General features: G+C 39.5%; 1 protein-coding gene across 4 annotated transcripts in view; it reads right to left on the bottom strand.

Annotated features, from left to right (window-relative positions):
- ccdc88b (coiled-coil domain containing 88B) overlaps positions 1-12,068 on the bottom strand; it is a 51,558-nt gene that overhangs the window by 24,034 nt on the left and 15,456 nt on the right. For all 4 annotated transcript variants that reach the window (XM_044364076.1, XM_044364077.1, XM_044364075.1 and 1 more), the window contains exons 9-16: positions 11,794-11,875; positions 9,992-10,150; positions 7,564-7,710; positions 7,045-7,228; positions 6,704-6,819; positions 6,200-6,268; positions 4,291-5,004; positions 3,163-3,342 (exon numbers count right to left, since the gene is read on the bottom strand). In XM_044364076.1, coding sequence (XP_044220011.1) covers positions 3,163-3,342; positions 4,291-5,004; positions 6,200-6,268; positions 6,704-6,819; positions 7,045-7,228; positions 7,564-7,710; positions 9,992-10,150; positions 11,794-11,875 — 1,651 coding nt within the window. The remainder of the gene's footprint in view (positions 1-3,162; positions 3,343-4,290; positions 5,005-6,199; positions 6,269-6,703; positions 6,820-7,044; positions 7,229-7,563; positions 7,711-9,991; positions 10,151-11,793; positions 11,876-12,068) is intronic.

Genomic DNA, 12,068 nt, shown 5'->3' with positions numbered 1-12,068 from the left:
TTCATTTCTTACTGGTCACTTTAGATTAAATTACAATAGATAACTAATTCCTAGAGGTGAAACTAGTTTGGCCGCCTATGCACAAATAAAAAAAGAGACATAAGTAATGTATCATATGAAAAACGTACAGCAGTAGTACATATTCCAAGAGGACATTAGTGTAGCTTAGGAACTGGCCACATAATTGAAAACCTACATATATTAAATGTAAGCGATCAACTAATAAATAAAAGGCTAGACCATAAGTGATACACCTGAAAATGGCACCAATAAAACTGGCAGTAAATATGAAATGAAACCTTAAAAACTAACAATTTGTAACAACAACATACAGTGTATGATATGAAAACTCAGAAATTATGCCTCTTTTTAACTACTGAAAACACCAAACTGAGGATGTCCTTTAAACTGAAGTCTGGTTTGAAGTGATTCTCTCTTTTTATAACTTGTTGAAGTTGTTGGTCGGAAATTACTTAATGCTTCTTTTAGGAGCACTTTAATGAATGCATATTCAATCACTCTTTGCAACATTTCCAAAAAGTCTTTTTTTTCTGCATGAAATGACCAACATAATACTTCATTTTTGGTCATATTTCAGTTCCAATCAACTGACTCAACAGCGAGGAAGCAAACAAAAGAGAATGTTGATGAGGTGTAATTTCCTATTTGTGTTTTATTTTCCCCTGCAGCTGAAAGAAGTAGAGTAAGTGCTTCATGTTTCATTTAACACACAGCGTTATAATCTCCATTAATTCTTTGATTCTTACTCTGAAAGTTAGAACACAAAATCTATCTCAAACATAAATGAAAATATAAAACTGTGTTGATGTCGAGCTTAGGTTTTATATTCATGAACTGAAATTAAACCACAGCAACTCTTCTGCTGTAACTTGTTCAGACTGTTTTCAGAAATTAAAGGAATACTCCACATTTTTATCTATCTCTATATATTGTTTGATAAACAGTAGTACTATAGTAATACTAGAAAGATAGTGCACAAGAATATTGGTTGCTTCATAGACAGAAATACTGTGTTAGCACACCAGATGACACATGGATGCAAAGTCTTGGGATCATACAACTGGGTGGTGTCATGGCAGAACATTTTTAACATTTAATGAGTATTAAATTGGAAACTATTATATTACAGAGACAGTTGAAACATATCTGAACTTGACTGTAAGCAGATAAATGGTGCTTTCTCAGCAAATAATGTATTATAATGTATTTAAAAGATATGTACAGTAGTGTTTGGGAATATGTACAGATGCAACCTCCACAATAAAGACACTGGATCTTCCCTTCATCAAAAGAGGGAGGGTAATACATTAGAATCACAAGAATAGTGTGTGACTCTTTCTGAATGGGAGGTATTCATGAATCCCTTTCATGGTATTTCTTTAATGCTGACTTAGCACTGTTCTTTTCCTTAGCTTGCAATTTCTCCCATGTCTTGCAATTTTACTGCAAATAGCACCTTAAATAGTATTCTGCATCGCATTCTTTGAGAAAAATTACAAAGACTTCATCCTTCACACTACATCCTGCAGTGGAGTGTCTGGAGAAAAAAAAAGTTGATGTGTGGTTTAAACTGAGTTTTCTCCTTGGATCTTCATCAAGGTAAAATCCACTAAAGAAGTTGTGCTGAAATCTTAACCTGTGATCTCTCCTCTGAGCATGGGTAAGTTTCTCGTCAATACGTGAATATGCCGGTTCACAACACTTCTTCAATACTAAGTGCATAAAAATATTATTCAGTCAAATCTGCTTCCTATTGAACAGTTTTCTCCATATAATTTGTATCACAGCCATAGATGTATTTGGCAAGTTTAACCTCTGTCATTTAATGTAACCAAGTAATTAGGCTTTAAACCCCGAAGGGTTTAGAACCCTTCTGTGTTTGTGCTGGTTTATTATTATTATTTAATGTTTTTTGCTGCGGCTCAAACTGCCGTGAGCTGGAATGAGCTAAAACCATGAAACTTGGCCCTATAATTGGAAATAATGTGCATGTGCTTCCCAGGATATGCGAGCTCAATCGGCCAGATGGTGGCACTGTAATTAAGGCTTAAAAATGCAATTTTAGAAAGGCCACGCCCCTCACACTGTAAGTCCAATTGCCTTAAAATTTCCAGCTCAATGTGCTCTACAAAAGAGCCTCTTGGACCATAAAGGTCCACATTGAAGGATTTTTTGCCAATTTGCATAATGCAAAAAACAGTAATTTGACATCCACTTTTTGTATTTTTACTCTATCAACACTAAATTTGGTATACGGCCTTGGGAGACTGAGATACACATTTCTTTTATAAGCAAATAGCGAATATTGTATATAACTCATTAACTGTTTGTCCAATCACCATAAATTAAATGTACAAAACGTCAGTCTGTGATTGGGAATAAGTCTACCAAAGCATTTTGAGTCCAACCCATAAGTGGGCGCCACAAATGTCACAAACGCATATCTGAAAAGCCGGTGGACAGAATTTCACCAAAACTGGTGTGCATGCTCCGACACTAACCAAAATCTAAAAGGCCATACTGATCGGTGCAAGTGGGCATGGTCTATCATATATTTGCTCATAACTCAAGATGCCTTTGAGCGATCCGGATTAATCTCGCTGGAGACATCCTGCGTTATCTCCTGAACATACGCACTGAGTTTCATTCAAATCTGATGAAGGGGGGACGAATGGCAGAACTTTGACAGCACAATTATTGTAATACTGCAGGCTTTCTGATGATGAAACAACTATGTGATTCGGTCTCACTCCTTCCTTAAACAGAATTAAACTAGCTGAAGTGACTTTTCTCACCTTTGTGAAGCCTGAAACCCGATCGTTGCTGCTCACAGCTTTAATTTTGGCCGATTGACCTGCTTCTTTCTTTTGACTGCAGGTTTGAACCTGCAAATTGCCGCTTGCAGCTGTATTTATTAAAGAGATTACAGGATCAGCTATTAAAAATTGAGTAAAATTTTGACACTATGGATTTATATTATATAAAAAATCCTCTGCTCCCCTTCACATGGTTTTCACTTTTTTTCCTCTGCTATCATCCATCTTCCCCAAGGTAAAGTGACATCTGCCATGGTCATGGAAATGTTTGGTGTCACAGCTGCATTATGCATGAGTGTGTGTTGGTTCATGTGTACTCTCCAACCTTGCGCTGGGCTGTGCGCAGAGCGTCCACGGTGCTGCGTAACGTGTCCCTGTCTCTCTCCAGTGCTGCTCGCTCTCCCTCCAGGGTGGCGATGACCGTGGTCTGCATCCTGTGAAGCTCCTCTTGGCTCCGTAGGCGGCACAGCTCCTCCTCCATAACCAGACTGTCTGACTGAAGAACCTAACGCACCCCAGAGAGAGAAAAGGCAGGATATTCTTTCAGCTGTGCACCTATCCATCTGTACACAGATATCCACACGGATTACCTCACTGTTGAAAACACATTCCCAAAAAACACTTTGACACTGACTTGATGTTTTTAATAAATGACATGTTAGTATAATTCTGTGCTAAATAAAAACTATGTAGTTGCTACCTGCATCAGTGTGTGAATCATGAGCAAAATGTACTGTATTTCCCATATCAGTTTAGAAAGATTTACAGTTATTTTTTGCTTTTCTTTAAAGCAAGATTATGTTACTTTTGCTGCACAGCTGCTGTGTGGCCACAAATGCCGATTAAAGGATAATCACACATTGACTTTCTCTTCATTTTCCAGGATTCTCTTGAGTCAGTTGCTTTAAAGGCATCATCATTAGGCAACCAGAAAGCAACAAATATGTCTCCTGGGGAGGTGAGTGTGTTTACTAATTTAATGTATTTTTGTGATAAAAGCATTGAAATGTTTATCAGTTTATCAGTGCAACAAGAAGAGAAGAGTCATAAAGTGAGTGAAATGAAACAGCCATCATGAGTTACTGGTGATACCAGACCATGTGAGGCTGTAGTTGCACAACCTGTGAGTGTATTGAACTGTGCAAGGAGTGTGTTTTATAGCTTTATCTATTATTTATTCTCCAAAGGTTTAATAGTCTCACTTTAATATCACATTTGGAAAATGTTATTAAACATAAAACATATTCCTGTAATGATTGTACTTCTCAAATGCATGTTTTCTTAGAACTTAATGGACATTAAATCTATCCACATATTCATCCATCTGTTCATTTACCATCCTTACTGGCAACCATGATCTCCAGATCTTATTATTACTTCTTTCAAACTGAGTTAAATGAACTCAGGTTAAGTTAGTTAAACACTCATCCATTCATCCGTCCATCCATCATACCTCTATCTGCCTGCGGGCCTCTCCCAGACTCTCTGCAGCTTTCTTCAGATGCTGCAGTTCGGCCTCGAGCAGCACCAGCCGCTGCTCAGCCTCCCAGGCTTTCTTGCTCTGCTCACCCAGCTTGGAGCGCAGGTCCTGGGCCACCATCGCCTGTCTGTCAGCCTCCTCCTGGGCCTCCTGGAGCTGGGTCATCAGAGGCTCGACATCAGGACCAGACAGGGAGCATACAGCCTGATCTGCAGCTGTGGTCTGGTCCTGGTCTGTATTATCTTCTCTGCTTTTTGGATGATTTAGGATCTCTGAGCTTGTTGTTACTACAGTCTGTTCTTTCTTTAGCTCACTTTCCTTCTCCTGTTTTTCTCTGTCTTTCCGTCCTCCCTCTGCCTCCCCCCTGCGTTTGGACTGGATCTCCTCATCGCACAGTTCTGCTTTTCCACCTTGAACGTGGAGAACCTCCTCACCAACCCCTGCTTCCCTTTGTATCCCAATGATTTCTCCTCTTCTCTCCCTCTCCTCCATCAACCTCACCGTTCCCTCACCCTCTCCCCTGCAGGATTCAGAGCCCTGGACTCCTCTCTCCTCCTTCTGCGCCTCCTCTCTTTCTGACTTCTTCACACCGTCATCGCTCCTCTTGTCTTCTACGTGTTGCAGCTTGGTCACCATTTGTTCCAGTCGCTGCTTCAAAGTGGCGTTTTCATTCTTCAAGTTTTGAAACTGAAAAGTATAATGGGAGCATAATGGGAGAGAAATTTCAGCTTTGAATCTACTGCATTTGCACTTTCTTTTTTGTTTCTTTCTTTTTCGTTCTTTCATGTACTGAACATGCGCTTCGTTCTTACTCAAACTGTATCAAGGTTCAATACAAGGAAGTGAAAAAGAAGTGAAATATGAAAGAAGGATAAAAGGTGAGGAGAAATTGGAGATTGATTTAAATGATTTTTGGATGGTTGTAAAAATAGTATACAAAGGCACAACTCTACACAAATAATAACAAAAACCCTTGAACAGGCTGAACTGGGCATCCTGGAAGAATGACAGGCAGCAGCTACCATTTAAAATAGTACAAACCAGAGTACATGGAAACACTGTTTGAAATACAATTCATAGCTGTACAGCTGCACCACTGTTCTCAAAAGTTTTTCAATGATCTGTAGATTCATACAGTTTCATTACCATTAATTAAACACAGCTGTTGTAGCAGCTCCAGATGTTTGTAACCACATGTTCAAAGCTGAGTTGCATCCAATCACCACATTCACTTCTCATGGAAACAAAAACTTAACAATGCATATGCGGAAATGTGCTTATGTATTAACTGTTAAGTTAAACAACAAGACTCTGTGCTATTTTTATATCACACACACTGTCAGGCTGCCACTGATGATTATTGTTATTATCGTTTAATATATTGATTATTTATACTCTACATACTGTAACCATTTCACCCTTGTAATATCAAAGTGGCAAATGCCAGAGTAAGGTTTAAATAGCTTATTTTGTCTGACCAGAAGTCAAAACTGATATGAAACAGAGAAAAGCAGCAAATCTTTACATTTGTGAAACTGTGAACAGTTTGGAGATTTGACCTTTTAAATGGCTTAAATTAGTCAATGTTTAAAATCAAACATTATCAACTCATTTTCTGTTGACTACAGAAAAAAAGATTTGGTGGCTAAATGTATTCACATTCAATGATCTTCTTCTTTATCGCTCATATAAAACCACTGTAAGTCTAAAATCATAACAGATCACGTTTGCTGATCAAAGATGTGGTTTGATATCAGACACCGATCAAGGATGTTCTTAGAATATGTTAATCAGTCTCCCACAAACCACATGTGTTTCAGTGATATTTGTTGATTGGATGTGAACATAACATAACCTCTGCATTAGTTCTCTCTGAACTCACCTCCCTGAGTGTGTTCTGATGCTCCGTCTCCAGGCAGGCCAGCTCATCCTTTGCTTCTGGCGAATCAGCCTGCAGCGAGAGGAGATGGATGGTTAACTCCACCGACTGCTGCTTCCTGCTTTTCATTTGTATCTATACACTGAAGGTGCAGATAGCAAGGAGATACATGTCTGACTCAGTGATGCCAGGTTCACTTGAAAGGTGGGTGTACTGGTATTTTCATCATTCTTACAGCCAAGACATGATAATTATATCAAAGGGAAACTCTTTATTGTTTACATACGATTGAGCTGGACATGTGCGATAAGCTCTCTAATCTAACTGTCTCCTCTTGGAGCTCCAGCAATCACTGATCTCGATCCCTAATACTGTTTCATTAATTGTATGCTGAAGTCTGTTGTTAAATCTGATGACCTGCTTTGACCTCTAACCTTTAACCGAGTAAAGATAAACTCTTATGGATTGATTCTACAACTGATAACCCCCCGCCCCCTGAACTCTGACCTCCTGTTGAGCCTGCAGCTCCTCCAGACGTCTCCTTAGCTCTGCGTTCTCCTGCTCCGCTCCCAGCAGCCTCAGCGTCGACGCCTCGCCTACTTCCACGCTCAGCGGCTTCTGATCTGAGACAGAGGGATGGAGAAATAAAGAATAAAGGGGGGGAAAAGATGAAAAAAAGAGTTGAGAGACAGATAGGGATGGAGAGCAGGAGAAATGGATATATGAAGAGATTCACTCGGTTATTGTTGATTGATAACCTGTAGGCCAGCATTACTTCCACATATTTTCTCTTATCAGTTAATTAAAATGTCTTAAATGACAAGGTGCAGAGAGGCAGGTGCTCTGACCAATCACTTCATTCGGCTCCTCGTCAGACTCCAGTTCTGATTGGAGGAAACGGTGGTGAACTGGTTCGACCAGCGGGGGAACGGCGCCACCATGGCCACCGCTGCTGCTGTGCCTCAGGTCCGCCTCCAGGCTCATGTTGATCTCCAGCAGCTCATCAACTCGCTGCCTCTCAGTGTCCCGCTCCTACACACACACACACACACACACACACACACACACACACACACACACACACACACACACACACACACACACACATTCATTCATTTAAGGGGCACACACAACAAACACAGATATTCTGAATGAAATGCTACTACTATGCCATAAAAGAATACACAGATTTTAAAGATGGCAATTCCTTATTGAATAGTAATTTAAAGACACACACAAACATAGTCAACAACATGTATTTTGACTAACATGTACACAACCACTCAATTGCACACACTCAAATATAATCACAAATGTGCACAGATAAGCAGATAAACACACATGTACACACACATAGCTCCACCCACCGCTTCAACATCTATGATCCTGTGACGCAGCAGAAGATTGTCCCTCTCCAGCTCTCTTAGGTAGGAGCAGCGCGCCCGTGCGTCCGCCAGCTGCTCCTCCAGGAGAGCTTTGGTCTCCTGCAGAGCTGCACACAGCTGCTGCTGCTCCTGCAGGGGGCGCCGTGCACACAGAGAGGAAACATGAACTTACAAGATTAAATGAAGTCATCATCACGTCAAGCTGATTCTAGGAAGGTGAACGTTCAGACCAAACATCTGTCAGCTTGCAGACAAGATGGTAAAAACAGTGTCAACATTGTACACAGTGTACACATAAATGTATTCTCTGAGAAAAGGTTGTAATTTAATTTGTTCTGTACCAACCATCTCTTACCTGGCACAACTATTTTTACTTTTTATTTCCTGCATTTCCTGAGAGCAATGTTAGTGAAGCAAGAGTGTGTACATACTGTTCAAAGCAAGGATCATATAGGGTGGTACAAAAGGAGTAGAAATGAGTAAAACTGTACCTTTAAACTACAACTAGCCCTAGTCACGTCCTGCAATCAAAACCCACTATAACTTAAAGCTGCTTTTAACTTTTAACCTCTTCTAAAAAGAAACCTTTGCTTTTTTATTCTAAGGCACGACCACCAAAACCTGACATTTCATTATGATTCCAAAAAACAAAATAGCAACAATAAAAGCGACAAAATGGGTCAAGAAATACATCATTAATGCATGCTTAATGGCATTTCAAAGTTAATTCGTCCTTTCGCTTTTCGTTTCGTCGCTAATGTTGCACTCACCAAAGTGATTACTGAGATCTGGAAACACAGCAACAATAATTCAACACAGTGCGACAGAGCAAGAAGCACCAGTGGTTTAACCAGTTTTAGTTAAACAAGACATTCTGATATAACCGAAAGTGAGTGAACCGGTGATGTCAGTAATAACCTGATTATCTGACTTCTTTTTAGTGATTTCACCACGTTCCAAGATATCTGCAATTAAAGGTTCCTTGTAGAGTTTTTGGCCTCTAGTAGTGCTATGGAGAAGTTTTTTTATGAGTGAGTCCCAGTTTTGTTTGTCCTGTGCATGTGCACGCAGGTGACGTGATACGCAGTCCTAAACTCATTTCACACTATTCCACTGATCTACAGGTGGCTGTAATGTGCCGAGAAGCACAGCAACGCGCCTGGAAAGGCAGAGAAGAAGAAGACTGCAAGCCGAAACATGGATGTAAACAATACAGGATCTAAAATACTTTTTAAAATGTTCTATGAAGAAGGAAATTTATTCAACACATTTGTGAGATCACAGGGATATACATAATGAGTTTTGGTGAGTAACAGTGAATGTAAACATAACTTTTGTTTGTTCACAGGAAAACTTCACAGGGACCCTTTAATTTGGTGAGTACATTATTACCAGTAGGAATAACCCCAGATTTTAACAATAGAGTTAAAGAGACTTCTGCAACAATTCCCTTTGAATTTGTGAAAATAAATTATAAATCCAAACACAAGAAGAATTCATCCTGAGAGCTAATCTGGGCTGTCACAAGGATGCTGAGCAACGGCAGAATGAATTAAATAAGACTGAGAAGGTGACAAGTGAGGACACTGTGGGGTGTTTTACAAGTATATGCGCACATTTTCTGCCTCCTAACAGTTATTACCATAGAATAAATCTCATTTGGGTGTAAAAGCTCCAATAACTGAAGCCATACTCCTTCTCTTTGTCAATGAAGCCGCTCCAGGCTGTAAATCCTGATGACATCACACAATATAATCTCATTCTCTGGCTTTGAGCTTTTCAGTTCTTCTTACTCACTCTTGATTGAAATGCTCAGGGCTCTGAGAGGGAATATATGGCTTTTGAGATTAAGTGGTACTTCTTTTTAAAAAGTAATAGCTACTCAGAGAAAGATTTAACAAGACTAGGTCAAAAACCTAGTGTATGGCTGGACGTATGAGTGAAATGCTAGAGGACTTTTAATTTAAAACAACGGATCCAAGGAGTGGCCGACTAATGGTGTAACTTCATCAGTCAGTCAGTCAGTCAGTCAGTCAGTCAGTCAGTCAGTCAGTCAGTCAGTCAGTCGGTCAGGGACAGACTTTCATGTTTATAGGGCAGGCCCCGGCCAAAAAAGGGGGAAAAGGGAGATCTTCTCGATGTGACCTTTGCTGGTAATGTTCGTACGAGGTCTTCGCTTTGTAAAGAGTGTGTGCTTGTGTGTGTACATATATAGAAAGGCACTGCTTGGTTTTTGCTCTGTGTGAGAGATTTCAACATGTGACTCAATACCAAAACAATCCAAACACATTTTATGTTGTAGCTGTTGCTGTGCCGCTTGTTTTCTTTTCCGGTGCAAATGACTTATTCAGAAGTGTGTGTAGTGTTGTGAGTTTGTTTTGTGTGTGTGTGTGTGTGTGTGTGTGTGTACCTTCAGCTGAGTGCGTGTGAGCTCCAGGCTACGCAATCTGTGTTTACAGCTCTGAAGCTCAGTCTGGAGCTGCTCAGCCCGCGCAGCTCGTTCACGGGCGCAGTCCAGCTCATCCCGCAGTGCTCGCATGCCCCTCACCTCACCCTGCAGAGAACGGCTCTGCACACACACACACACACACACACACACACACACACCAGTGGGGATGAGGTCAAAGAAGGTTGTGAACAGATCTGGGATATGCAGTAAAGCAAATGTTGACAGTCTGATACAGGAAGAAAGAAATGTGTGTGTGTCTGTGTGTGTGTGTATATATCTGTGAGGACCGAATGTTCTAACAATGATGGAAAGAAAGTGTTAAGCGTTTTGTTCTTCTTTTTCTACAAGATCTTAGTTTTAAATTAATATTAGGATTAGGTTTAGATTAAAGTAAGATTTACACAGTGGTGGAAAAAGTGTTTAAATAATTTAAATGAAGATACACTCCCTCATTTTGTTGTAGTGCCAAATACTGTCCCTGAATCCCCTTATTTTGCGATTCTTGTATGTTATTTCAGTGCTATAACAAAATCAGTGAGTTACTTTTAAGTAAAGGTAGAATTATGACTTGTATATATACATATATATAAACATAATTCAGGAAAGTCTTCTTCACTGTGGGAAAGGTATGGTATGGTATATGGGTTGGGAACCACCAAATGTCAGACATAAATATGAGATGGAACAGACTTGTGAATATGCCTGAATAGAAAGATTTTTAATTGGGACATTTTGCATGGTCACCCCTGGATAAGTGAGGTGAAATCCCTATTTTGTTTGATTGATTCTCTTTTTATTTTCCAAAACAAATTAAAATGTAATATTCATGATGCCCAGAGCAAACTGTTCCTGATATACAAATAAAGATGGATCATTGATGTTTGGTACAAACCTTAATTAAGAACATATTGTCTGATGAAAAACAACTACAGTGTGAAGCAGAATTCATCCAAAAGTCAAAGATCTCTGTGTGCACAGTTACGTTCAGGTACATTACAATTAGCTATAGAAACAGGCAGGTTTACTGGTCTCCCTGAAGAGAAAAGACTCTTGTTGGCTGTGTGATTTAAGTGGGACTGAAGAAGAGACTGATTCTGTTTTATTGCTCATTATATGATGATTTAAGGGCTGCACTATTCAGTAAAATGTCCTTAATTTCTGAAGAGTTTTTCTGGATGAATGATTATAAGAAACTTGAGCTGTGTTTCAGAAAGGGAGCCTTCTGTATGGCTGATTTAATTTATAAATCATGGTACAGAAGACAAAGTTCTATGTTTGCAATGTAGTGTAAGAATTATAACCTTGTTTGACCCTTACTCATGCCTGTAGTAGTCTGTTCTGCTATGGATTAGTGTCTAAACTGTCACATTTAGGGGAGAGAGAAGGTTAACAACAATGTTTCTCTGGCAAAAATTGTAGTTGGCTACAATGTGTGTCATCTGCTTGCTGTTAAATACATAACCTGAGAGAGAATCTAATAAGTGGCCACCTGTGTTTTGTGCTGTTGGCTTATTCTATTTAAGCCTAACATACAGCATATTATAGCTGTTGCCATATGAGTTATGTTGTATTTGTGAGCCTCTATGGGAGTCCAACCGAGCAAACAGTGTCTCTTTCTCTTTGAAAAGGGAATTACTAAGACTTGATATCAGGTTTTGCTTTTAAATCTAGCAGTGCAAGTCAAGCTCAGTCTTAAAGAAGTGGGTACAATGAATTCAGTTCCTACTGCAGACCTCTAAGCACGTATCTGTATGTGCACAAACCTCTTTCTGAAGTTTTTTTAGCTGTTCTTCCATGGTTTGAATCTCCAGCTTGTAATCCAATATCTGATCACCTTTATCTTCCCTAGAAAACCAGATACACACGAAACCATCAATACCAAAAATGAAATTAATACCATCAATACCATTTTGTTGCTTAAAGGGAACATATCATGCAGATTTCTAAGTCTATATTTATATTCTGGGGATCTACTGGAATATCTTTGCATGATTTACAGTTCAAAACACTCCTTATTTATCTTATACTGGCCCTTTAT

The sequence above is a fragment of the Thunnus albacares genome, chromosome 10 (assembly GCF_914725855.1).
Source record: "Thunnus albacares chromosome 10, fThuAlb1.1, whole genome shotgun sequence".
NCBI classification, from domain to species: domain Eukaryota; kingdom Metazoa; phylum Chordata; class Actinopteri; order Scombriformes; family Scombridae; genus Thunnus; species Thunnus albacares.
The sequence above is the reverse complement of the archived record's forward strand: the minus strand, read 5'-3'. Positions and strand labels throughout refer to the sequence as shown.